Raw genomic sequence first — 27,593 nt, 5'->3', positions numbered from 1 at the left:
ATTTGCACACACCCACATTACAATGAACGCATCAGGGTATTCAGAGTTCAATATCTTGCCCAAGGATACATCAACATGTGGATTGCAGGAGGCGGGGATCGATCCACCAACGTTCTGATTGGTATACGACCCGCTTTAACACCTTTTAGTGTCAAAAAGAAGGATTATCAATGCTATCCTCATTGGCCAATGACTGCCGACGTCACAGTCAGATCCACCCTTCATCATCTTTAGCTTCAAAACATCAAGATGTCAACGGTGAAAATGCTCAGCTTGAGGCTGCAGAACAGGATTTCAGTAACGAGTGGGTGACATCAGAGTGGCTACATCCATGTTTTAGGCTGTCTATGCTTCAAAATGACAGTCTTAATAAGAGTGTCTGAGCATAGACTCTATTAAGATTTATTAGTGTTGCAAATTGCTGCAGTGAATATTTGTTATTTTACCTCCTGAATATTTTCAAGTGCTTGCTCAAAGGGAATGTAAAGTGCCCTGAAATGAATGTTGTTGTAAGGCTAGTGCTATTTAAGTGAAAATTAAATTGACCCTAAATGTGTTCCAAGAATAAATTTTACTAACAGCAAAAGAAATAGGAATGAAGGCCCGATTTCTGTCTCCTTAAATTATTCAAATAAAAACTGAAGCACTTGCAAAAGTAACACTTTTCTGTGCTCAAACACATATGAGCACACACACATATAACTTGTAAACTAGAGCCAGAAAATAAATACATAAAATAAAATAGAGACTGATGAAACTTCATACACAGCCCCTGTTGACTAGATTTCCAGCACTAGTCCCTTACAGCTGCAGTTATGTGCTGTCAGGGTGGAAAAACCTTGTGTGTCATTTCAGTATAACTCTAACAGCATAAACAAACCCAAATTAGTAACAGAATGTGATTTTAACTGACTATTCACGTCTTTACATTATAACTTTAATACAAATGGCCATAAATTTGTCCTGGTTTATAAGTGAGTTTTTATGGCTTCTCCTTTTCACTGGAATGGACCGTTTATTAATCCCCGGATTAAAACCTGCTTTTGCTAACAGGAAGCCTATAACAATACCCAGGTCTGGTTCTTCAAATGCTGAGGACAGGAAAAGCACACAGGCACAAATCTGAAATGTTGCGCACAATGGCACCTCGTTCACACATTAATTATAGCACAAAGTTGAAGAGCCTTTGAGAAGAGCTCATTCGGAGATTCTGAGATGGCTGCTATCTTTGCCAGACAATTGAATGTCTTTGGAAAGTCAGTCACGACAGGCAGAGGTTGGTTATTCATCCCTGGATTTTAAATCAGAATAGAAAACGTTCTAATTATTAAAGGGCTCTGGGGCACAGGAGGTCAGCTGTGGGGGATTACACAATTTTCAGACAGCGGGGTTTTGAAATGCTGTTGAAATGCCAAGTGCGAGCTTCCCGATGGCTTTGTTTCAAAAGTCAGGTGCTTGAATGCATATTTAATTGGCACTCTACCTCTGTGCTATTGCACCTGGATAAAGTGGAAGCAGCAGAGACTGACATCCTCTGACTTTTGGAGTGGGATGAGGTTTAAGTTCCGACTAAAATTACTCCATCAGCCGGTTGAGCTGCAGTTTAGACCAACATCTTTGACTCTGACCTACAGCAAGAGAGTTTTTGTGAAGTAATTAGTGCATTAATTACTGAGTTTTAGCCAGAAATTCGACTGTAATCTAAATTTTAGTCTTAACAAAGAAAATCAGCTTTGACTTGAGGGCTGTGTTCAAGGTTTTCCTTTGGTGCTTCATACTCATATATGTAAATCCAACAAACACAAGCATGTTAGAATAACTAGTGATTCTTAGCGTGTTCTTTAAGCTGAACCTTTTGCACGGTTCTTACCCTGATGGAGCAGCTGATGAGGCCGTCTCTGTTGTGGACTTTGAGCACTCGTTCAAACAGCTGGTTACGGGCCGCCTCGTCTGTGGCCATCTGACCCTCCAGCAGGTCCACGGGCTCAGAAACTCCACCCGTGAAGTCCACCAGTGCGTCAGCCGTGTTCCCCCCATCCAAAGCCTCGTAGCAGCCGTAAACCCTGCAGGAAGAGGGAATAATTTCATATACAGTTCCTATTTTTTGGGACTGTCCCAAAAAACAGGTTACTTCTGACTGGTTAAATGTGGTAACAGAGATAAGGCCATGATGTGTTTTGTTTTTGCGTTATTTATTTTGACAATTTTCCAATTTAAGTCTAAAATTGAGTTACAGATACTGGTTACAATTAAACAACAAAGTGTAAGTAATAAAAATAGTTCAGCAAATCTATAAAATCAAACTGACGTACAAAATACTGAGAAAATGGACATCACATCGAGCTGTGCAATCACATCTTTTAACTGATTTATCTCTTTTCCATGAAAGAACTAAAAGAGCAAACTTGTGCATATGAATGAGTGTTGATCTCTGGAGTAATCTGCCCACAGATGTGACTCATAAGAACCTTTTTAATATGAAAGACACAAAAGAACCGCTGACCTTCATAAAGTAATGCACTTTTATTTTCAGTCTGGTTCTTAGCTGTCTTATTTGACTCTACAACAGATTTGAGAGTTTTATGTTTTTTGTTTAAAAATCACAAAAAAGTAATAAAGAACTGATGCCATGTTCACAGGTGTAGCAACAGAAATTTACACTTCAGTTTTTTACACTTAATTCCTGCATTTTATTTAGATTTTGCTTTCAAGCTTACGGTAAAAATGTCTATTTATTAATTACCAAAAAAAGGCAGAGCGTGTTTTCTGCATAGCTTTAAAATTATTTTTGTTATTTGATATCAATGTTGAGTCAAGTCTAAAAAAATGTACTCTTGTGTCATCTTGTGTTTTATGAAGGACATAATAATTCTTTTATATCGGGCTGCTTTTAGTGTTTTTGGTTTGTGGACAGAAACCTGCTTAAATGTGCTCGTCTCAGCTGTTCACTGATAAATGATAAACTTTCTCCACGGTTTAACACATCTTACAAATTTCTGTGTTATGGGATGATTTCTAGGAATAATGAATGTCACTGTGATGTGAAAAAGTGTTAATGACATCAATATGTGACCACACCCTTGGTGACTCTGTGCAAGCTTGATAAATCTGACTCCGATGGATTTATAGTTGAGTTTAAGTAAAATCTACTTCCTCTGATGCTCACTTGGCATAGGCTTTCTCCACCAGGGCGCTCCAGAACTCGTTGCTGTCGTTGGAGTGGCAGTAGACCAGCTGGTTGTCCACCGTCGGTAGCCGGTCATCAATCACCACGTCCACCCACTCCCCGAAGCGCCAGAAGCGAAAGTGGAAAATCCCAGCGTAGGAGTCTGGTTTTTCTGTATCCCACTCCTGCTCCTTCCAGTCTGGAATGACCTACACGGTGGAGGAGGACAGGGGAGCAGAGGGGCAGGTAAGCCAAACAAATAGCCGTTGGTCCATGGAGCACAAATAATATCATGGTGGAGTGGGCAGGCGAAGCGAGACCACTGTCTCCCTCATGTCTGCTGTTGCGTTCAGGATTAGGGGACAAATTTATAACCTTGGCCTTCTCAGTCATAAATCCAGCTGTAATAGGACATGGGTGAGAGGTAATAACTGTTTGACTGCTGTGGGTGTGTGTGTGTGTGTGTGTGTGTGTTTTGGCTGCCTGCGTTTGCTCTGGCCCAGCGAAATGCCCATAACCAGACTCCATTTTGTGAACTGTAGTTAGTTTTTTCACAGGGGAGGTAAAACAAATACACGTATCAGGAATTTCTTGATGATCTCAGAGCACAGAGCAGACACAGAGCAGTGTTTCCTGCACAGAGACGTGGCTTGGTAACCCAAGTTTGAGAACGTTTGTGTCACGGCTGCCGAGGCGAGCCGTGTGGTGTTGGAGGAAAAGGAGGACCCAAAATGCAGGCAGTGACTGATGATTCGAGTGACGTTTATTTACACATGGTGGAGTGGCAAAAAACAGGCAGTGAGGGAAGAGAGTTAACAGAACAACCTAAACTGGGAAAACTAAATAACAAACCAGAGAACATACAAACGGGGTGAGAGGCAGAGAGACGCAGATGAGGAGCAGGACACCGTGGAACACAGACGAACCGGCAACAGGCAGGAGAACACACAGGGCTTAAATACACACACCAGTAATCAGGGGATGAGAAACAGGAGGGCAACACAGCTGGGAGAAATCAGAGCTGACGGGACAGGGGAAACGTAAACTGAACACACTCACATCAGACGGAGACCTTCACAATAAAACAGGAAACTCAGACACAGAACCAGACCAGACACTGAACTAAACAGACAGATTCACAAACAGACAGTGTGACACCATGGACAGACGGAGGGAACACAGAGAAGTGGGGGCAGGCAGGCAAAGAACAGAAACCTAACAAATGGCAAATCACAACAGAATACATACTCGGAATGAACAAAAGCATAAGGAAACACAAAACACTGAGTCGGCAGGCTCAGGACCGTGACAGTTTGACCTCCTTTTGACCAAGAGAGCAACATTACCTGCAACTCATTTATTAGTTTACAGTCCTCTTATTTAATAATAGGCAATAGGGACATGGAATGTCACCTCTCTGGTGGGGAAGGAGCCTGAGTTAGTGCGTGAGGTTGAGAGGTACCGGCTAGATATAGTCGGGCTCACCTCTACGCATGGCTTGGGCTCTGGAACCAGTCTCCTGGAGAGGGGCTGGACTCTGTCTCAGTCTGGAGTTGCCCCTGGTGAGAGGCGGTGGGCTGGGGTGGGTATTCTAATATCCCCTCGGCTTGCTGCCGGTATGTTGGGGTTTTTCCCGGTGGATGAGAGGGTTTGTTCCCTGCGCCTTAGGGTCGGGGAACGGGTCCTGACTGTCATCTGCGCTTATGCGCCGAGTGGCAGTTCAGAGTACCCAGCCTTCTTAGAGTCCCTGGGGGGGGGTGCTGGAAGGTGCCCCATCTGGAGACTCTGTTGTCTTGCTGGGAGACTTCAATGCTCACGTGGGTAACAACAGCGAGACCTGGAGGGGCGTGATTGGGAGGAACGGCCTCCCTGATCTGAATCCGAGCGGTGTTTTGTTATTGGACTTCTGTGCAAATCACAGTTTGGCCATAACGAACACCTTGTTCGAACATAAGAGTGCCCATAAGTGCACGTGGCACCAGGACGCTCTAGGCCGCAGGTCGATGATCGATTTTGTAATCGTATCACCAGACCTGCGACCATATGTTCTGGACACTCGGGTAAAGAGAGGGGCTGAGCTGTCAACTGATCACCACCTGGTGGTGAGTTGGATCAGGTGGCGGGGGAGGACGCTGGACAGACCCGGTGCACCTAAACGCGTAGTGAGGGTGTGCTGGGAACGTCTAGCAGAGGCCCCAGTCCGCGAGATCTTCAACGCACACCTCCGGCAGAGCTTCAACAGCATTCCGAGGGAGACTGGGGACATTGAGTCCGAATGGACCATGTTCAGCGTCTCCATCGCCGAAGCTGCTGCATTGAGCTGCGGCCGCAAGGTGGTTGGTGCCTGCCGTGGTGGTAATCCCCGAACCAAATGGTGGACACCAGAGGTGAAGGGAGCCACCAGGCTAAAGAAGAAGTCCTATCGGGCTTGGTTAGCCTGTGGGACTCCGGAGGCAGCCGACAGGTATCGACAGGCCAAGCGGAATGCGGCTCGGGCAGTGGCTGAAGCAAAAACTCGGGAGTGGGAGGAGTTCGGAGAGGCCATGGAAAAAGACTTTCGGACTGCCTCGAAGAGATTCTGGCAAACCGTCAGGCGTCTCAGGAGGGGAAAGCGGTGCTCTACCTGCACTGTGTATAGTGCTGGCGGAGCGCTGCTGACGTCGACTGAGAAAATTGTCAGGCGGTGGAAGGAATACTTCGAGGACCTCCTTAATCCCACTGACACGTCTTCCGAGGAGGAAGCAGAGTCTGGGGATGAGGGGAATGACCCGCCAATTTCCGGGGGCGAGGTCACTGAGGCAGTTAAACAACTCCTTGGTGGTAGAGCCCCTGGTGTTGATGAGGTCCGCCCCGAGTTCCTGAAGGCTCTGGACGTTGTAGGGCTGTCCTGGTTGACACGCCTCTACAATGTTGCGTGGAGATCAGGGGCAGTACCCCTGGATTGGCAGACCGGGGTGGTGGTCCCCATCTTTAAGAAGGGAGACCGGAGGGTGTGTTCCAACTACAGGGGGATCACACTCCTCAGCCTCCCTGGGAAAGTCTATGCCAGGGTGCTGGAAAGGAGAGTTTGTCCGCTAGTCGAACCTCGGATACAGGAGGAACAATGCGGTTTTCGTCCTGGTCGCAGAACACTGGACCAGCTCTTTATCCTCTCAAGGACACTTGAGGGTGCATGGGAGTTTGCCCAACCAGTCTACATGTGTTTTGTGGACTTGGAGAAGGCATTCGACCGTGTCCCTCGGGGTGTCCTGTGGGAGGTGTTGCGGGAGTATGGGGTGTCTGGTCCATTGCTACGGGCCATTCGATCCCTATACAACCGTTGTAAGAGTTTGGTTCGCATTGCCGGCAATAAGTCGGACTCGTTCCCGGTGGGTGATGGGCTCCGCCAGGGCTGCCCTTTGTCACCGGTTCTGTTCATAATTTTTATGGACAGGATTTCTAGGCGCAGCCAAGTGGCGGAGGGCTTTCGCTTCGGTGGCCTCAGAATCTCATCTCTGCTTTTTGCGGATGATGTGGTTCTGTTGGCTTCATCAGGTGAAGGCCTCCAGCTCGCACTGGAACGGTTCGCAGCCGAGTGTGAAGCAGCGGGAATAAGAATCAGCACCTCCAAATCTGAGGCCATGGTTCTCAGCCGGAAAAGGGTGGAGTGCCCACTCCGGGTCGGGGATGAGTTCCTGCCCCAAGTGGAGGAGTTCAAGTATCTCGGGGTCTTGTTCGCGAGTGATGGGAGAAGGGAGCCGGAGATCGACAGACGGATTGGTGCTGCGGCTGCAGTGATGTGGACGCTGCACCGGTCCGTCGTGGTGAAGAGGGAGCTGAGTGTAAAAGCGAAGCTCTCAATTTACCGGTCGATCTACGTCCCTACCCTCACCTATGGCCACGAGCTGTGGGTAGTGACCGAAAGAACGAGATCGCGGATACAAGCGGCAGAAATGAGCTTCCTCCGAAGGGTGGCTGGCCTCTCCCTTAGAGATAGGGTGAGAAGTTCGGCCATCCGGGAGGGGCTCAGAGTAGAGCCGCTGCTCCTCCACATCGAAAGGAGCCAGTTGAGGTGGTTCGGGCATCTGACAAGGATGCCTCCTGGGCGCCTCCTGGGCGCGGTGTTCCGGGCATGTCCCACCGGGAGGAGGCCCCGGGGCAGACCCAGGACACGCTGGAGAGATTATATCTCTCGGCTGGCCTGGGAACGCCTTGGTGTTCCCCCGGATAAGCTGGAGGAGGTGGCTGGGGAGAGGGAGGTCTGGGCTTCTCTGCTTAGGCTGCTGCCCCCGCGACCCGGCCTCGGATAAAGCGGATGAAGATGGATGGATGGATGGATGGACAGTCCTCTTATTTTCTAAGCTTAGTTGTGCTCTTCCAGGCTCAGGTCACAGTTCTTTGATATCTTTCAGCTACCTCTCCATGCTGAGAGAGACTGACTCCACCGTACTGGACTGAAACCGGTCACAGCAGTTGTCCTTCTGCTCTGGAGAGCCCCAGTGTGCTGGAGGGTCCCTTTAACCACACCTGCAGCAGGTGAAGAAGGTTGCATCTACAAGAAGCTCACAATATCTGCCACCACCACCTTGCAGTCTGAGACAGTGGAGCTGGAGTCGATCCACACACTGGAGAGGCAAGTAAAAACTGCCCTAATATCACAAAGTACATATAGTTATCACTTAATTGACTAAAGAACACGTGTACACATGTATGAACGCAGGACTGCATATGTAAATATGTATTTGATATATAACTCGCCATTCAGAATACTGACTCGAATGCAGGCAAAAAAAAGCTTGTATTTCAATCCTGTCTTTCTTTAATAATTAAACCATCTATCATCTTAATCTTAATCACACCCAAATTTCCTAAAAAAGTACAAACCAAAGTTAAATGACAACATTTTTTGACTGATATTGATTAAAATAAAGAAATATCTGCAGCAGACAGGTTACAGCCTTTGTTGATATTGTAGTATTTCTATTATAGCCTCTCACTCTCCTTCTGTTATAGAAACAATGCTGTGCCAGTCCAGCAAAGTTTGGTTCCTGATGCCAATGAGCAAAATTCCTCCCAGAGGTTTGTGACATATCCCCAATCTCCTTTCACCAACCCAGTGTTAGTTAAGCTAAGTAGATGTTTAAACTCTTTCATATGATCAGATATTAATATCTGGATAAGCCCGGTTCTTAGTTTTTGCTACCTTAGACTGTTATACATGCTGCTGTGCGTGTGTTTGTGGTTGAGAGTGCAGAGTCCAGGGCTTTTCCTTTTAGTTCTACTTTAGTCTACGGTAGCTCCCACTGTATGTTTGAATTTCACTCCCAGCTGGTCCGAATATGTGTGGAGAGCAATATTTTATCTCAGCTTTTTCATTGAACACAACTTCCTGCTGCAGGAAATCACTCAAACAGCCAAAATAATGTTAATCCCAACAGACTGCAGACAGCAGAAATAAACATGTTTACATCCTGGTACAAAGAAGAGCTTTGTTCTCTCCTCCTCATCAACTGTTCTCAGACTGATTTGTTTCTATAACTCACATGTTTAAATTATGATTATCTCCATACTTTCTTCAATGAAATGAAATCAGTGACCGGACAACATCCAGAAATGTACAAGAGGATACAACAAGTGATTTCTGAACTATAGCGTGGTGTGATTGCTCTCATCTTTTATGAAATATCATTTCACCGTGATCCCACTGTGGCTCAGAGTCATAACGGAGCACCTTATGAACACCAGAAGTGACCTGCAAAAAGGGTGTCTGTGAAGCCTCTATCAGCATGAATACAGTCTCCGATAAAACCTGCAAATGATGCGTAGAGCGACAACATGTGTGACTGACTGTCCCAGCAGGAGTTCTTGGAGATGTCAGGGTGCGCTAACTGAACAGCAGTTACTGTCAACCCTCTCTGCAGGAGGTGACACTATGCTGATGGAGAGAATCTGGCCCCTCCAGAGCTCTGAGAGGCAGCAACAGCTCCTTTAAAAGGCGAGGAGAAGGAAGAAACAAAAAAAACTAAGCACCACACCACAGAGTCATTTTGTAATCCTTCGGGAAGCAATCTCTCTTGCACTCCACCTTCGCTGCTACTTAGTCTCTGTCTCTGCAGTGTGGATAGCAGCGGGGGGGGCTCCATCTATCTCAGCTTTCATCTGGGAGGGAAAGTGACCCAACGACTGACCAGAGACACAAGCACAAAGCACCGCGGGTTTCCCCTGCTGCCACATAAGAGGAGTGAAGAGGCTTTTTTAACACTCCCTTCCTCTTATCCTCAGATGATAGAAGCCCACCCATTACATGCGAGGGACCACCTCACTCTTACTTCTGGCATTCACATTTGTTTTGCCACTCATGCAGCCTTCCAAAATCTAGACGACACTTCATGCAATAAATGTGTTACAGTTAAGAATCTGTATCTAAGGAAGCATAGACACAAACGAATGTGACAAACAGCATTAAGCACAGCTCCCTGAGGGCTAACCCTGCACTGTGGTTGCATCTTGTTTTCTCTATCTCCTTCTGTAGTTCTAAGTAAGACCCGCCTCTGCTATCAGTAGTACACGCTCATGTGTAAGCCAGCAGAAAGGAGTGGAGCACAGGAGGGTCTGGACAGAGATAAATTAGGTTCGACATAGCTGCCGATCTAATCCAGCCTTGCAGTTGGTATTGACCTCTCTGCCTGTCAAGGTGTGCCCTCTGAGCATGTCTAAAGAGGTGAAGCTGCCCTTCCGTCTGGACGTGGAGCTGACGGAGGTGATGCGCCTGCGGGTTCAGTCCCTGCAGCAGCGCGGCCAGAAAAGGCAGGAGGGGGAGCGCCTGCTGCAGAGCAACGAGGCCGTATACCGGCTGGACTTCTCAAACCAGTCCCTCCAGTTCTCACACTGGAAGGTGTGGCTGGCCCAGCCGGGCCACCTCACCATCATGGGTACCTCGCAGCTTTGGACGCCTGACCTCACCAACCTGATGACCCGTCAGCTGCTCGAGCCAGCAGGTGTTTTCTGGAGAGCAGCGGGCGATGGGGACGACGTGCCAGTCCAGTGCTACGAGGCTGACGCTGACGAGTTCGGTGAGAGGATTGCAGAGCTGGCCAAGGTGAGGAAGGTGATGTACTTCTTGTTTGCATTTTCAGAAGGCTGCAGCCCGGAGACGGTCGACTGCTCCATCACCTTCATGGTGGACAAATGAGACTTGGCGTGTAGGATCTCGGACAGATACTTGGACTCATCTTCAGTGCTTGTGTGCTTTCAGTTGAGGAACCCGCTACTATTAGGCCAGCCCTCTGTCTCCTTTTATGATTCCCCTCTAAAATATGAACACAGGCCAGATGACATCCTTTAAGGACTCAAAAACACTTTACTGATCAAAACAGGTTATTGTTTCATAACTTTGTATCAGATCATTGAAATAAATCCAATCATTCTAAAAGGCGTATCTGCATTTTCTTAGGTGCTTTGGGTTTGAGTGTTGAACAAAATTGTTATCCCATCTCTAACTCACAAACAGCCAGTCCTGAAGGGTTTGCTGGAGCCGATTCCCACACGAGATAATGCATAGAGACAGTGTTTACTTCTGTGGATGGGTGCAAGTATTCCCCAGCGGACGAGAGGAACAGGTTCCTGCCGCCTCATCGGTCTCTGTCTTACATGGTGACCCTGACAAACAAGTGAGGAGATGCATGTGGATTTCACCTCTCTGCCTCCTCCACCTCCTCCTCCTCCACTTCCTCCTCCTGCAGGCTCGCCCTGACTGCTTTCAAACTGCCTCAGGGGATGAAATGCTAACTGTGAATGAGAAGACAAGTGTCTGGAAAAGTGTGAGAGAAAAAGGAAAATAACTCAGACGTCAGGAGGATTTAGACTTGTTTCTTGTCAGTACAAAGCGTGTGACTAACATGCAACTCAGAGGCTCGGTTTTGCTTAAAAAAAAAAAATCTAACCCTGCACATTCTCAACAGTCAATTAAATCGATCTTGCCAACAATGTTGAATGCATGAATATGAATTTTCACTGACTGTCCTCGTTGGTATGTCTTCTCTGCTCACTCTTTCCTGTCGCCCTGTGACTGAGAGGTAAACTAATGCACCAGAGAAATAAGCCCACCGGTCATCCCATTATCAAGTGAGGATTTTTCTCATTAACACAAATAAAAGAACATCAAAATTACAAGTTAAAATATTTCCAGAACTATTTGAAAGAACTTTAAAAGCTGGCAGCTTTTTGCAGGTAATTAACTGGTACAAAAGTACAAAATGTTTTGAAGTAGGATCTCTGGGGAGATGTGTCTGCTCCTGGAAGACTTGGACCATTTACTTGTTTTGCTCTCACAGGAAGTAAAACTAGCAGGAAACTAAGTAAATGAGGATCCTTGCTTACAATACCTGACACTGGCTACTTAATGCATTCAAAAACTGTGAATTAAGAATAAAGGATACTAAGATTAAAGCCTAATTTTTCATGAATTACATGAATTATCCTGCCCAAAAAAGAAAAGAAAAAGAAACCTGTTACTTTGTTTCCTGCACATTTACATTTAAATTCATGACAATTTTATATGGTTAGCTTTTAGATGACTTGAAAGAAGTCTCAGCTATACCTTGTTGACACATTTTGGTTTATAGGGAAAACTTAAACAAAGCATCCACCTGGAGCTGATCCGGACTTCCTGTGTGATGACCTGTTAGTGTTTCGGCACTAGAGCCCAATCAGGTTGGGCGGTACTCCTATCATCCCCCCTGTGAGATTGGTAATAACTGCTAACCACGGGCACAGAGAGAGTCAGTAATGTGTACTCATTAATGCAGCGCTATCCAGCCTCCATGCTACGTGACAGACAAAACCAGAACAGGGCTACTGCTACTGAGAGAGAGACTAACAAGGGATTTTTTCCACTTTGAGCATGAAAAAAAAAGAATGTAGACTATATCAGTGGGAGCACTCCAACAGCTAAAACGGTACATAGTAACAACTAGCTCATTCAGTCTGTTGATATATGTGTAAAATGGCCCACCGGTCTCTCCTCCACGACCTCCTAACACACAAACACAAAAAGCACAGCAAAGGACACAAACCTGTATGTCTGTGGAAGCACAACCGCATTAAATCTCTATTAAAAACAAACAAAAATCCTCCTCCTGTTTACTCTTGTTTTGAGGCAATGACTGATCGGTTTAGGTGCAACCATGAACTTGTGTCTGTGTGTGGCAAGTGTTGGTTATATTCAAAGGTGCTGACATGAAACTATAGCAAGGCAGATTATTTTAAATATGAAACTGAGAATAATGACGATACGAATTTCAGTTTACTTCAATAAGTGAGGAATCACATGAACCCAAATAAGTAAAACACTTGTTGACAGTGGGAAGGCAAAACTCCCTTTTAACAGGAAGAAACCTCCAGCGGAACCGGACTCAGGAAGAAGAAGGAAGACAGGACAAAAGCCACACTGTGGAAGAGAGCTAGAGATTAATAATAACTAACGATTAAATGCAGATGCAATGTGTATAAACACACAGTGAGAGAAAAGGTGAGTGAAGAAGAAACACACAGTGCATCATGGGAAGCCCCAGCAAAATGTGTCCCTACACATTTTCACTCAATAAAATGTGTGTCCAAAATGAGGACTGAAGAAACTCTGGTTCCAGGACTGAGTCAGTAATAAATGTTTTAAAACCGGGATGTATTTTTAAAAAAGTGTATTATAATTTATTATGTAACAAATTCTAATGATGAAGAACAAGAAACAAGAAAAGAATGAACAAGTGGCAACATCTTGGAAAAAATACAACAGCAGATGCTGACTGGAAGTTTCCTTTAGCAGCTGCAGGCGACGCTCACTGAGGGGTGGCAGCATGGAGCGGACATTTTCCAAATGACCCTACGTGTCTGTTTTCTTTTCTGTTGAGCTGTACTTTCTTACAGGTGCTGATTGGAGGGTCATCTGCCGCGTAGACTACACCTGGGCCTGTGCTGAGCATGCTCCGCTCCATAAAAGCTTCCTCCTGCCTGCAGATTATTTCATGAATTTACTACATTTTTTCTCCACGTTCACCATCAAACAAAGCATATGTGCTTTACATTACTAACATACTGTTATTTAACCACTGCATTTTCTTATGGTTTTTTGCGAGAAAAAAGAAGAAGATGTTTTTCTCGAGTCAAGGCGCAAAAAAGAAACTTCAAAACCTCAGTCCAGATGAGCACTGCAGTACAGTTTTAGACCTAATCTCTGTCTACATCGGCTCTGTACTGTGAATTACACTGACTAATCTAAGCAGCAAGCTCAGGGTTGGAGTGGAGCCGCTATGAGATATTACCTAAAATTATAAAGAAGTCATGATGGTGGAAAACATAGATCAGGATTCGTCACAAATCAAATTCATCATATGTGACGAATAAACCAGAATAACATGAAGGGAATGTGACAGAAAACAGACAAAAATCACAAAAGATATGCTAACCTGGTTTGAATATTTTGGCACTGCTTTGAAACCGAAGGTGCTCTAAAATTAGGTGCGGTTACCTCGTACCATGCCCGAGTGTGATGGACCCTCCTCTGGTCTGTGTTTACACTGACTACACTTTGTTTTGTATCTGAAATACTCTCTCCTGTTCAGGCAGGACACAAACAAGTTTATGATTTACAGCATTTTGTGGCTTTACTGGAGCAATTCTGGAAGAAGTGCCACACTTTTATATGCCTCACAGATTTATTGATTACTTAAAGTGATTTCCACAGAGGCAGCTGTCAGTGAGGAAGTGTTGGTGCTCTATGCCCCAGCCTACAGTGTCCCTGAGAGGTCAAATACATTGAGACTTAAGCAAACACCTTGTTTATTTTGTAAGTTACCGGCCATGTCCAGTCTGTCCTAGCCTAGTCTTTATGTTTTTGTCCTCGGCATCTCCTGTTAGAAGTCAGTCACGTCCCTGTGTCTATCTGGTTTCTGTGTCCCTGTTTAGTTCTGTCAGGTTAGTATGTCTTAGTCCATGTTCCAATGTTAGTTACTTCCTGTTTTACTTTGACAGTCCCTCATCTCATTAGATTCAGTTCAGCCATTTCCCGTGAGGTGTCCACTTTGTCCTAATCTCCTCTTGTGTATTTAAACCCTATCATTTTTCTATTCTTTGTTGTTTCATCCCTTGCAGTTTGTCTTTTGGAAGATTTGAAGGTTTGGTTGGATTATTTGTTCTTGGCTTTCATCTTGTTTGTTTTGTAAGTGCCTCTGCAGTAAAAGTTTTAGTTTTATAACTTGTTTTCCATGTGTACGTGTGTAGGCAGCACTCCGAAAACTCTATTTTAGTATAACTAAAAAACCAGGTGGGCTCCAGAGGCGAATGCAGGGGAAAGCTACAAATTTCACACAAAAACTTAATCCCTGTATTTGTGTGCATGCATTTTAAAATTGCATAAAACAAGCCTACAAGTGCACCTATCATTTCAGAATGGCACGTGAGGCTTCAAAGAAAGGCCTACTGTGGTGATAATGCACCTACAGGTGTCTGATAACAACTGCAATGCACCAGAAAAATGGCCTGTGAAATTTAGCTGTTAAATTACAGGAACAATTATCTACTGCAGGTAGATGGCAATAATTAACACAAACGTGCATTCAACAAGCTCAGGTGGATTAAGGAAGATTTACAGTGATTCTAGTCAGACATGTGCATCATTTAAAAAAAAGAAAAGACATTAACAAAGAAGGAGAAACCAGAACAAAATAATCAGCCAAAACTAAAGACCTAAGAAGGGAAATAAGCAGCAGACATGCTGTTCCTTGAGGATGGACCTGATCAAGCTGCCATGTAAGCATGCCCATGTGTACTCGGCCTAGTCTTCCACAATACAGCATTTCTCTAGAACAGGCTGAGGCATCTTGTTTCAAATCCCATTAAACCTCACTAATCACTTTGTTTCCTCTGTCAGCACGTGAAAGAACATCTCAGAATCATTCTGACGCCAGAGACTTCAAACCGGCTACAGAGCTCAGCACAGTTCAAATAAACTGCTCTTTATTGACAAAACGCTGCAAGTTTGTGCGCTCGAGCTGGTGATAGTGGATGTGTGATGCCAATCAGGATGCAAACACTTGTTTATTTAAATCTGTGTTTAAAAGGCTTCAAATTTACTTTTAATTGCAGCGAACTACATCTCTCAAAGCAAGCACAGCTGAATGAAGCTCTCTGCGGTCCATTTAAAGATCTCCAATGCACCTTTATTCAATTAGCAGAGGTAGTAAACATTGGGCGAGATCTGTTAAAGCACTGTTGCATCTCCTTACAACAAACCACAGTGCTGGACAACAGCTATGACTGATTAATAATGACATCCACTTTGCTGCATGTCACCCCCCCGTCTTTTTCACCTATTACCCGTCTTATCAAATAGAATCAAAATGCCTAAAAATAAATCTTGAAAAAGACACCTGCTAAGGCTGATCACAATTCAGAACAAACATGAGAAAATCAGAAGAACATCAGGCAAAAAAATCATATTTTTTTCTGCTTTAAACTCTTTTCCAAACTATAAATCTGCCATAGATGTTGCAAAGACAGAAGTTCCTCTTGTGAGTTAATTCTGGATTTTCATTACAGTGAAAAAAATACTAGGAGCTGCCAGTGCTACCCCTGAGCCTCCTAGTAGATGCACCAATGAAAGTCTTAGGTGACACACAAAAGCACAAGATTTTCAGAAAACCTGACCTCTGACCTTATGATTTTTAGTAGATACACATATGGGTTTTGATGAATTTGAAAGTCCTACGTCGCCTCGTTTTTGAGTTATCGCATTCACAGACTTGGATGTCCACACCGCCTGCCAGTCACAGTGCCAATAATACTCCATCAGCCTTTTATGGCTGAGGCGTACAAACGTCTGCATTCACTGGTGACGTAGTCGCCACTGCACAGCTTGAATAAGCCTCACCAGAGCTAAAATGCTAATATTGCTACTTCTGAGGAACATCTGAGGAAGGAAACGCCAAAAACTGCAGTTCCTTCAGTCAATTCTAAATTTTTAGATTACTCACTGATTTAAACTGCATTCAAATCAGTGCTATTTTGAGTGTCAGTTGTATATCTTTTGAAGCATTCAAACAGGCAGATGTATTTGAATGCTAGCTAACCACTAATATTTTAAACTGCGTTATAAGAGCATTATAAGTCTTGTTGCTTTTTGTTTTACTAATTGGCTAAGAGGCAGGCAAGGCACTGAATCCCAACTAGTAGTCTATGTTGTAGGTTGTGTAGGCTCTGTGATAGCAGGTTATATAATTGTTATGCGAGTGTATTTCGAGCCTTGGCCTCTTCTCCATGGTTTGATCATTCAGGTTAGCTGAGATAGATAGAGTGCCAGCAACTCTCCATAATGCACAACGTGTGGTCCAAACACAAAAACCACAAATGTACTCTCCAAAGCTGTTGTGGTTCTACAGCACAAACACACCCAGTAGAGGAAAAAAGACAAAAGGAAGAGATAAACAAGCAAAACAGGTTCCTCTGATTTAAATTTAAACCACTGGATGCAAATCGTGTCTTTCTGTTTTTGTTTTGTTTTTTCCCCCAGATGATGAATCAGTGTAGCTGCTACACTAATGCACATTTGTATCAAAGATAGCTGAGCAGCTAGCATGATATTAGGTTGTTATGATATTAAAACAGTTGTTTTAATATCATAACGTTAATTGTTGATGTTGACTGTTCTGGACTGAGCAGTTAATGAAGCTGTAACACTGTCAAACATTCCGTTTAAGTCTTACTTTGGGGGAAATGTACCACACCTCTGAGCTGTATTGAATAACTGCCCAGACACATTGCAAAGATGGTTGCCAAGTGACAGGACTTGGTGTTAGAAGGGCTTACACTGATCAGGCATAACATAACCACTGACAGGTGAAGTGAATAACACTGATTATCTTTTCATCATGGCACTTGTGGCACATATATTAGGCAGCAAGTGAAAATTTTGTCCTCAAAGTTGATATGTTAGCAGCAGAAAAATAGGTAAGTCTGACAAAGGGCCACACTGTGACAGCTAGACAAGCTGGAGCCCTTGTGGGCTGTTCCCAGTCTGCAGCTATCAGAGGCGAACCAATGACAGGGTTCTTTTTATTTTCAGTTATTTAATTTGTCCAATCACCTTTGAGCCCCTGAAATGAAGGGACTGTGCTAAAAAAACGATGCTTTAGTTCCTAACATTTTATCCACTCTTTGTTCAACCCACTGAATTAAAGCTGCAAGTCTGCACTTCAACTGCATCTTAGTTTCATTTAAAAATTCAGTGTTGTAATGTATGGAACCAAAATTAGATAAAAGTTGTCTCTGTCCAATGTCCAAATATTTATGGACCTAACTGTATTCTGTCTTCTTACTGCTAAGTGTGCCCCTGCTTGCTTTAGCAGTGCAGAAACGCCTCTGCTGGTTAACCATGTAAAATAATAATAAAAAAACCCCTCACTAATAAAAACCCATTCAGAAGACATCCATCTAGCCTTAGTGCTTCCAGTCTGTCCTCAGAGACTCCACATTAGACTCCACCATTCAGACTTCTACTGACTGATGCAGTCTGGTGTTTACTTCTTATAGTAATGTTTCCTAATGGATGCTTAACACACAAAATATGGACGATTTACAGTCGAGCATATGTTGCATCCCTTTTTTCCAATGTACTGTGCACGCTTTTGCACAGGGACTTTCTCTCTTCAAATATGCCTCCATTACCTGGCCGATCCTCAACCAAAGGGTTGTGTGTGGTTTGTTTGGTAATGCTGGCAACTGTTCAGTGAGAAGAAGTTATCTGACAAAAATGGACACTCAGCCATGAAAAGCAAAAATAAAAGCAAAATGTAGTTATTAGAGGGAGCAAAAGAGTACAGCAGCTTTCAACTGGCAAGCAGCTGCAGTCATTAGTTTATTCTGTTTTAAAGGAATAGTTCGATATTTTCATAAGAGGTGGAGAAATGTGTGGGGAATTGGAACTTGAAAAATTACAATTTGTAACACTAAACATTTATAAAATCTCAAATCTGAAAAGCATGCTGGGTAATACTAGCTAGCATGGATGATGAAAATCAATCGTGGCTCAAGTTGGACTGACTGCAAACAGTTTGCAAACACACTGCAATCAGTTTGAGTCAGAACAATTTGTCTGCGACTCGTCTCTTTGCATTAAGGAACTCAAATTCAACTTCTTGGATTCTGATTATCTTCCAAGATATAAATGAGGTTGCTGAGTGGCTGTCATTTTGCAGATAAATTGCTGTCCTGCAGCAACTATGTCTCTATTTAACAGATGCATTAACTGCCAACTTGACTGAATTCTAACACAAACCGATAGCAGACCGACTACATCTTATTGCTGTTTATCGCCGTCTTGATCCATCAAACTTGCTTTGAAGATGACTGAGTGGTTGAAGCAACGATTGCAAAGTTAAATTTCCATAATCTTAAAAAGATCCTAAATGCACACAATCCATATAACAAGCTTGGTCTGGAGTTTAAAAATACTCCCACCCACACTCTGTTTAAAAGCATTTAAGTGCAGATTTACAGTAACAGCAGACACAATTCAAACCAGAAGTGTTTCATCAGTAGGTTTATGTTTTCAGGGTTTAATACAAGATTAATCCAACATTGTAATCAGGAGAAAAGGCAGAGGAAAAAACATGTTCTTACCTTTTGCCACAAAGACTCTCGGGAGGCCAGGCTGGAACACGCTGCGACAAACCAGCAGTTACCCAGCTGTCCCTGATGCAGATCGTGTGCACTGATGCCATCTACAAACAGGTGAGGGTCCTCACACAGCTCCTACACTCCCAGAGAAAGACAAAAACACTTATGAAACACGCTGCACAGCCAGTACATGAGTAGAACCCTTGCAGGAACTCATACTAATATTTATATGTGTTTTAAAAAAAATAATTTTAATGGGGGGGAAAAAAAACAAGTTATTGTTTCGAGGGTGAAACGCCTCTGAAATAAGGTTTCTGGTTAATAAACTGTGTGTACAGCCCACAGTACAAGGCACAGAGGTGCATAAATAGGTTATTGAGTTCATGAATCAGAAAGAGACCATCTGTCCTTTTGCATCCATGTTTCACAGTCATGATCTTCTACCCAGGAGTCGGGAGTGGGGGGGTGAGAGGTGGGCTGTGTGCATTTGTGAAATCACATTTGCTGCAGCTGCTGTGTCGAGGTCCATTTTCTGCCACAGTGTGTACAGACAGCCTATTACTGCTAACAACACGTTCAATGAGCTGCTCACGCTTTTTCTCCTGCATGTAAACTGGACTCTGCACATCTATCGGCATGGACAGCCAGATCTTCTGTGGGGCGATTACAAGAGGCTGTGTGCTGTCAGTGGACACTTTTACCCTTGTCCATACACGCTGGCTACACAAGGTTATCTGCACATTTTAAAAATCAAATACAATCCCGTTTCCAACAAATCTGGGTCGCTGTGTAAATGGTGAATTGAGTGGCATTTATGGAGCTTTTCTACTCTCACACAGCACTCAGAGGGCACACTCACACAGTTTGGAGTTCAGTATGTTGCCTAAGGACACTTTGACATGTGGACAAGAGGAGTTGGGGCTGAAACCACTGACCTTTCAATTACTAGACAACCAGCTCTACCTGATGATGACAGCAACATGAGATGGGCATGTTTACCACAGTGTTGGCTCACCTCTGCTTTTAAAGACTCCATGTAAGCGTTTGGGAATTGAGGAGACCGACTGCTGCAGAAAAGGATTTAGGTGTAGGACTCTTTTTCTACTTTATAAATGTAAAAATTACATACATATATATATAGATATAGATATAGTTTTGGGTCACCATTCATTCCTTCATATTTCACCAAGTTGGAAATCATTGCAGTGATTTACTGAAATGGGTGCCAACACATAGGAAACACTTTATATAAGGCAACAACTAGCAAGCTTGAGAGTGAATGTGTAGTATCCGACCACCTTTATTCTTCAACTTAGTGTGAACTCTTTAAGACAAGATTTTCTTGTAATTTCGTTACGTAGTCTTCAGGAATAGTTCTCTAGGCTTCTTGAAGGGCATTCAAAGATCTTTAGACGCTGGCCGCCTTTTGTTCTGTTCTCTGTAAAGATGATCTCACACTTCTTCAACAATTTTAAGGTGTTGGCTCTGGGGAGGCCAGTCCATGACTGATAGTGTTCCATTGTGTTTGTTTTTTTTTTAAATCGAAGTATTTTTTTACTGCATTGGCAGTGTTTAAGATTATTGTCATGTTGAAAAATGAAGCTGCTGACAATCAGAGACTGTCCAGGGACACTGTGGATCAAAAGGTGTTGTTTTGTTTTGTTTGATTTTTTTACTGGGATTTTAATTCCATCAATTTTCACAAGAAGATAGAGGCACTCCTGAATCCTGCTGATCCATGTTTTTTCTTTGCATGGTATTTTTAACTTTTACAGCACCAAACTAAGTTCCCTGACACTCTTTCTGTTGCAGCTCGATAATAATGTAGTGATAGTGGGGTAATAATATGGAAATACCAAGCTATTACTACTTAATTATCAGGACAACGCCTGAAAATAATAATATGGAGACAAATATGTTAGTAATAGCAGAGTAACATTTTAGTAACAATATGATAACCAGCTGGCAAAAAACATGGTAATATCAGTGTAGCGCCGAGCTGTTGAATGCAGGTTTTTGGCTTATCAGCCTAAATTAAGTGGGACTCTCTTATCTTTTAACAATACTATGCACCATAGATTTTACAATTTTCTCTTACTTCTTATAATTAGGAACATTTTCTGATTTTAACCTGGCATTCTTGCTTCCGGTTTGTATTTCACTCTCTGGGTAAAATAAAAACTGAGCAGATAAAACAGCAAATTCAACCTAAAAAAATAGATTAGATAAAGGAGAATTGAATATGAATAAAAGATTAAAAAATATGAAATAGAATAGAATGTGACAAAACAAAACAGTTAAAAAACTATTACACAAGGAAAAAAGCTCAAGTAAATAGAAGAAATACAGTAAAATAAAATAATGGAGCACAAAAACAGAAAACCGAAGATAGAATAAAACAGCAACAGGTGTATCATGTAAATTCAAAGAAGAGTTTGATTTGTATAAAATCATCTAATGCACAAACTAAAAAGAAAATCAAAAAAATTAAGACCATCCCAGCTTTAATTTAACCTGATACAAAATATGAGCCAGCTTCATTTTTACTGCAAAGCTGTGCTTGCAGTGTTCTGGGTGTGAAGCCTGTCTGTTCTCTGCTCTCTGCTTTATGGGACCAGCAGGTCGATGAGCACCTCGGCCATTACTCAACAGGCAGCAGCAAGCATGGGACCACTTAGCAGCTCTTTATCTTTACACACTGGCAGCACTCAACTAGGGTTAGAAAAGTAAAAGAGGGGGCAGGAGGGAGAGAGCATGGTGCAGGTTGAGCTTTTAGATACGCAACATTTAGAAAATGGTCACACTCGTTTTACACCTGTGTTACCAATTCTCCAGAATCCACATTTAGGAAAGATGTGACTGATGCTTTTTAGTTCACAGTAACTTGTGCGCATCGGCTCGCCAGACCTGACTTTAATCATCGTTAGTTTTCCTTGACTGTATTTAGTTTTCCACTTTGCTTCAGTCCATTTTAAATGAGCCCAGAGAGGATGGTGGTGTTTCTAGATCATGTTCACATCTGGCTTCTTCTTCGCATGATAGAGCTTTAACCTGCATTTGTGGACAGCATGGTGAACTGTGTTCACAGACAGTGGAAGTGTTCCTCATTACATGCAGTGATTTCCATGACAGAATCATGCCTGTTTTTAAAGCAGTGCCACCTGAATGCCTGAAGATCATGTTCATCCGATATTAAATTATAGTAAGTGTGGAACTTTGTGATGTTTTGGACCTTTGTTTGAGAAAATTTTCTCTGGACCTTCTTAAATTTTAATTGAGTATCCCTGTAATAGATTAATATTTAATATATTACCAGGTTAAGTTCTATTGATCTTGTTTATGGTCACAAGGTATGATTCTTTTGAATATGTGGACTTTTCTGTGAGCCACACTAAGCGGACCACCTACACATTACACCTACAGGAAACCCATGCCATGACGCTCCCGGCACAGAGTTTCTGTGCTGATGTTAATGTCAGAGGAGGTCTGGAGTTTTGCAGCTCTTGAGTCAGCACAAAGTTTCTCACAAAACATTTGGAAGCTAAAATATTTACATGCAGGTCTTTTGGTGATACACATACCCACCCACCAAGAAGAGACTCTAAACCTGAGGCAAATCCTGGTAGTCTGCATACTGTTTTATAGTCTAAACATGGCAGCTGAACAGAGACTTAAAGCATGTGCTCTAGGGGTGATTGTAAGTATGACTGTGTTCTGATAGCCCATCCAATGTGAGCTGGGACGGCCTCAAGCACACCATTTGGCTTTAATCATAAAGATCAGTGCAGTTATCGGCCTTCATGGCTCATGTGCATATATATAAAGGCAGATCACAGCATAAGGATACACACAAGTGTGTGAACCTAAAGCTTGCAAGCACAGACACACACACAGAGGGACACAATAAGGTCAGTCATTTGCTGACTCTGCAAAGCTGTATGCTGCAAAAGCAAACTTTTAATCTGAAGCAGAGGCCACTGCAGTGCTCCCCGGAGGCCTGCAGTCTCTACCAGCAGGATCCTCTCACCTTACACTGACCAGCACCAGGGCTTCCTGTCTGAAATCTCTCTGTACGTGCAAGTCGGCAGAACTTTATGAGGCAATGTTTTGATGTTGTTCTGTGAAACTGTGTCTGAGTTAAGATATCTAATCACGTTTCTTCTCCCTGTCCGCAACAACATTGATTGGTGGAGTCTGAGCAGCGGTGAGGGCTCCCTGTGGTGGCCTGCCATCCAGGGATTGGCTCAGGTGGAAAAGTAATAGAGTATCGATCAGTGCCCGGCCCTGCAGTCTCTGAAGTAATGTGAATATTGTGGCTGAGCACAGCCTAATCATTTACCCTGCCATTGAGAACCTTTCAACCGGCTTCATAGCCCTCCTCAGCACCATTCATCAGCTGATAAAGGAGACATGAGCCACGAGTGCAAAAACCCAGAGAATAGAAAGTGCAATCCAGCAGTGAGAATCCAAAGTAACCCAACATTTTAGAAAAAAATGAAAGCTTGGATTATTTACACACAAGTTTGCCAGTTCACATTCTTCTTCCCTACCTTCATTCCTTGGCACTACTAAACTGTCACCAATTGTAACAGTAACAGCTGCGTCTATCACCACCAGCTTTGGCAGTTTGAACCAGCTTAAAGCACAAACTCGTGTATGAAGTTTGATTTATTAGCAGTTATTGATGTTCAAGGATGAGAAATAGCAATGGATCCCAGTTACCCCTGTACAGGAAGTCAGGACCAAGGTCAGCGTTTCTGATGCTATGATTATTACCCTAGGTTAGGCTATGCAGAGACTAACTTAAGCCGGTATCAAGGACTCTCACCTAGGACTGCCTCCATCCAAATGTCCCCCCCACAAATCCTCTGATGATAACAAACTACCAACCCTAACAGTTAGGTACAATCATGCCTGCTAACATTAGCTTTCCTCATTATAGAAAGGTAAATTGGCTGAAAGTTATTACTTTAGAGGCCAGGAAAATAGGCCCCAGGGATCTTTTCATTTTCAAGGACCAGAAGAATTAAAAGACCATTAAAATACTCCTATACATTCTAACCTTAAATGAAGACTCGAGAAGGGAATGCCCACAAATTCAGACTTTAAATGAAGAGTTTAAATAAAATATCCTATGTGACAAAAAGTTTACTGATAGATGTCAGTATATTGTGAATTGTAGTCAAATGAGTTCTGCTTGCGTGCCCATCCCAATTCCTAGCTACAGTGGGCGCTGTAGGACAAACGTGTTTTAGTCCCCCAAGAGAAATCAAAAACACTGAATGTGAACTGTACCTCATAACAGCTGTGGCCAGCCGGCGTATTTCTGCTACTGTTTGGAAAGGATTTGGATCTACACAGGAGTTTTTCCCTATCTGTGGAAGCCTGTCAGTCCACTGTTGATCTCAGATGTCAATGCATCCACGTTTACTCTAGAAGAGGCAGTCAAACATTGTGAAAGGAGTCCGATATGGATCAATGAGTCAGAGAAGCTCACTTCTGACTGATGACAGCCATACTGAAGTGAGTTGTTAAGGATATTCTGAACCTATTGCATATAAGAGAAAAGGTTACTCAATGCAGAGCTGGGTCAAAAAGACAGAATCAGAGCAGAATCAGGAGATGATCAATTATAAATAACGCTAAAAACATTCTAATCCTAAACAGCGTCTTTGACTTAAATGTAAACTTGAGTTTGCAGAAAAGCTCAGTACAATGAGTGTGCATACAGTATTTTAAATGAGCTTTTGTCTGGAACCTCATACATTTTGATTGCTCTGAACATTTCATTCTCTCACAGCCACTCTGCTCCTAAGTAATTTGATGTTTAACTTCATTATCGTGCACTCTCCCTTGAACGAAATGCTGCACTAAGAGCTTGCAGAGAGAACAGATTCAGCTTTTGTATTAACAAGTTAAAATAGAGCTCTGCTTTGTCTTGTAGATTTTGGGGTCAGCTACATTCTTTACTTTAAAAAAAAAGGATAGATTCCACCAAGAAGAGCCACAGCGACAATCACTGGTAATGCTATGGGAGATACTGATCTGCAAAGTTGGTGGTGAAGTCCCAACTCTTTTGAATGCTGGCACACTCATTAAAGTCTGGCTCTATGCAAGCACCACCCACTGGCAGGTAAAAATAATTAAACTACTTCATAAGATAGTACTTCAAAAGGGGACCTATCATGCTCATGTTATCTCGTACTTGGCCTTATTGTATCTACACTCTTCTGACCGGCTGACCCTCATAATCAGAAAGTTTGAACAGCAGGCATTGTGGAAAGGTTAGTTTAGGACTTCTAGAAAAAGATGATCAGTGTTATTCACTTCATCTGTCAGTGTTTTTAATGTTTAATATTAAAGGCTGATTGGTGTACAGGGAGGTGCTTTTACAGATTCTTGAGCAAAATTAAGAAAATCCCCAATAAAAATCACTAAAGCAAATTATTTTTGCTTCTTTGTGCTTCAATAAAACCTTTAAAAATAGCTGGGCTAAAAATGGCTTGCTCCGGGTTCCTAACCTCCTCACATAAACCGCTGTCAGTGACGACACAAATCGTGTCCTGGCAAAAATGAAAAGGATGCTCCTCCTGCTTTCTCTCCCTTTGACTTCTTCCAGTTTTCCGTCTGCATGACTGACATCAGCACAGACCAAAACATATAATCTGTGTGACCCAGTTTCCATGGCAATGCACGCTGGCTGCACGCTGCAGCGGTACACAGGCAGAAGGAGGTTACAGCATCCAGAACCACGGCGTGCTGTGAGAGGAGGATAACAGCGGCAGGGGACTCGGCTCAGTAAATCCTGAGGCCCTACATCTGATATCATCCACCACCAAAAGACACGCGCGGTGCTAGCTTATACAGGAGACTAGAGAGTGCAGTAGAGCAATGACTGATTGCAACTGATGTTAGTGTTAAATTATAAATGTTTAGTCTTTCTCTATGTCACAAAACTCTTGTTCTGCAAGCACCTTTGGCACAGATAACTCCCCAATGTGAGTGTTTTTACAGGTGCAAAAACTGCTCACTATTTATGCCCAGAATAAAATATTTCTGCAGGGCATTGGCTGTGCCTCACTGACTGTCCAGGGAATAGGGTGTTATTTACGCGCATGTATGCTGAGGAGTAAATTATTCTGAACATATAAACTGTGAAGTTTTGGGTAAAGTTTCTTGTATAAGAATTGAATTCTGATTGCAGTTTGTAGATTTACCAAATTGGATGCTCAAACCCCAAATTTTAGCTCTTGTTGTATTTGCAACAAGTTTGCAGATGATACAACAGTCATCACACTTATAACTGCTAACAATAGGCATGCATACAGGAACATCATGATGAATCAATAATAACTTGGTCTTAAACATCACAAAGACCAAAGAGATATAGATGTAGGGCTGCAAAAAAAACCCACACACAGAGCTCATGGAGTCTTCAGCTTTAGGTTTCATCTTGCCTGGGATGACAATACCTCAGCAGTCATGGGTAAGACACAACAGTGCTTTCATTTCTTAATGAGGTTAAGGAGACCCAACTTCGCCCAAAAACTGCTTGTCAGCATTTACAGATGCACAATAATGTGAGCTGTGTGACAGCTTGGTACAGTAGCTGCACCAAAGCTCGCAAAAAGGCCCTCCAGTGTGTCATGAAATAGCACAAAACATCGCCGGGACAGACCCATGCATCGCTCGCAAATCTCTACAAGAGATCTCTACACACCCTCGGCGCGATTTGGTTAAGCTTCTCCCCGTCTTTTCAGAGCGCTCCTCACACACACAAACACGCTGAAACACAGCATCTTCCCAAAAATCTGTGACACTGCTGAACTCAGTCTGTCAGTGACTTCAGTGCACTCCCAATGTGCAGTATGTTCAGTTTCACACGTTTACTTCCCTCATATGTATATATAAACTGCACAAAGAAATCAAACCACAGATGTCCATTAATGAAGTTAAGGAAGCTCCTTTCCATGCATGGAGGGTTTCACCTCAAGTCCAGGGCCCTGAGACTGTATGTTAAGAGGAAGGAAGGTCTAGTGAGTATCAGAACCACTATCCAGGATAAAACAACAACGATCTATGAGTACATTAGGAAAACGCCCATTGCTGATAGTGTGCTTAGTGAATACCTCAGGCAGCAGAAACCTGAGAAAGAAGAGGAGTAGGAACAGGAACCATCAAGGAAGAAAAGGCCCCTGCAAGGCATGTACCACTGGCAAATAGAAGAAGTAGCTGACATTGAGAAATCCTACCAATGGCTGGATAAAGCTGGACTGAAAGACAGCACAGAGGCACTAATCATGGCAGCACAGCAACAAGCTCTAAGCACAAGATCCATAGAGGCCTGGGGTTTACTATACAAGGCAAAAACCCCAAGATCAGACTGTTCAAAGATCCCCCATGAAACAATCCAGCACATACCAGCAGGGTGAAAGATGCTAGCTAGCAGGGCATAGATGGAACGGCATAATCAAGTGGCTTGCATGGTATACAGGAAAATCTGTGCCGAGTATGGCCTGGAAGTCCTGAGGTCAAAATGGGATAGGGTGGTTGAGAATGTCCTGTATCTAGAAGGATTTTAGCTCAGTCAAAGTGGTGATAGCTAACCAACCGGACATAGTAGTAGATAAGCAGAGGAAGACGGCTGTAGTGAGAGATGTAGTGATACCAAGTTATATCAACATCAGGAAGAAGGTACACGAGAAATGAAAAAAATACCAAGGTCCGAGAGAGGAGCGATAACAAGGCAATAAAAACAATGATTACATTTTATCATTAA

The 27,593-nt window shown here is 43.2% G+C and overlaps 2 protein-coding genes across 6 annotated transcripts in view; one reads left to right on the top strand and one right to left on the bottom strand.

Moving 5' to 3' along the window:
• Positions 1–27,593, bottom strand: part of capn5b (calpain 5b) — a 65,046-nt gene that overhangs the window by 20,237 nt on the left and 17,216 nt on the right. For all 5 annotated transcript variants that reach the window (XR_003221923.1, XR_003221924.1, XR_003221925.1 and 2 more), the window contains 3 exons: positions 18,818–18,949; positions 3,167–3,375; positions 1,871–2,063 (listed from right to left, as the gene is read on the bottom strand). Coding sequence is in view for 2 of the 5 variants with exons in the window: in XM_025910874.1 (XP_025766659.1) it covers positions 1,871–2,063; positions 3,167–3,375; positions 18,818–18,949 (534 nt within the window). In the remaining 3 variants the exon portion in view is untranslated. The remainder of the gene's footprint in view (positions 1–1,870; positions 2,064–3,166; positions 3,376–18,817; positions 18,950–27,593) is intronic.
• ompb (olfactory marker protein b) lies at positions 7,408–10,893 on the top strand. The gene is made up of 2 exons (XM_025910875.1): positions 7,408–8,224; positions 9,067–10,893. The coding sequence occupies exon 2, from the start codon at positions 9,855–9,857 to the stop codon at positions 10,335–10,337; it is 483 nt and encodes a 160-aa protein (XP_025766660.1). The 5' UTR covers positions 7,408–8,224; positions 9,067–9,854; the 3' UTR covers positions 10,338–10,893.

Source organism: Oreochromis niloticus, linkage group LG10 (assembly GCF_001858045.2).
Source record: "Oreochromis niloticus isolate F11D_XX linkage group LG10, O_niloticus_UMD_NMBU, whole genome shotgun sequence".
NCBI lineage: Eukaryota > Metazoa > Chordata > Actinopteri > Cichliformes > Cichlidae > Oreochromis > Oreochromis niloticus.
The sequence above is the reverse complement of the archived record's forward strand: the minus strand, read 5'-3'. Positions and strand labels throughout refer to the sequence as shown.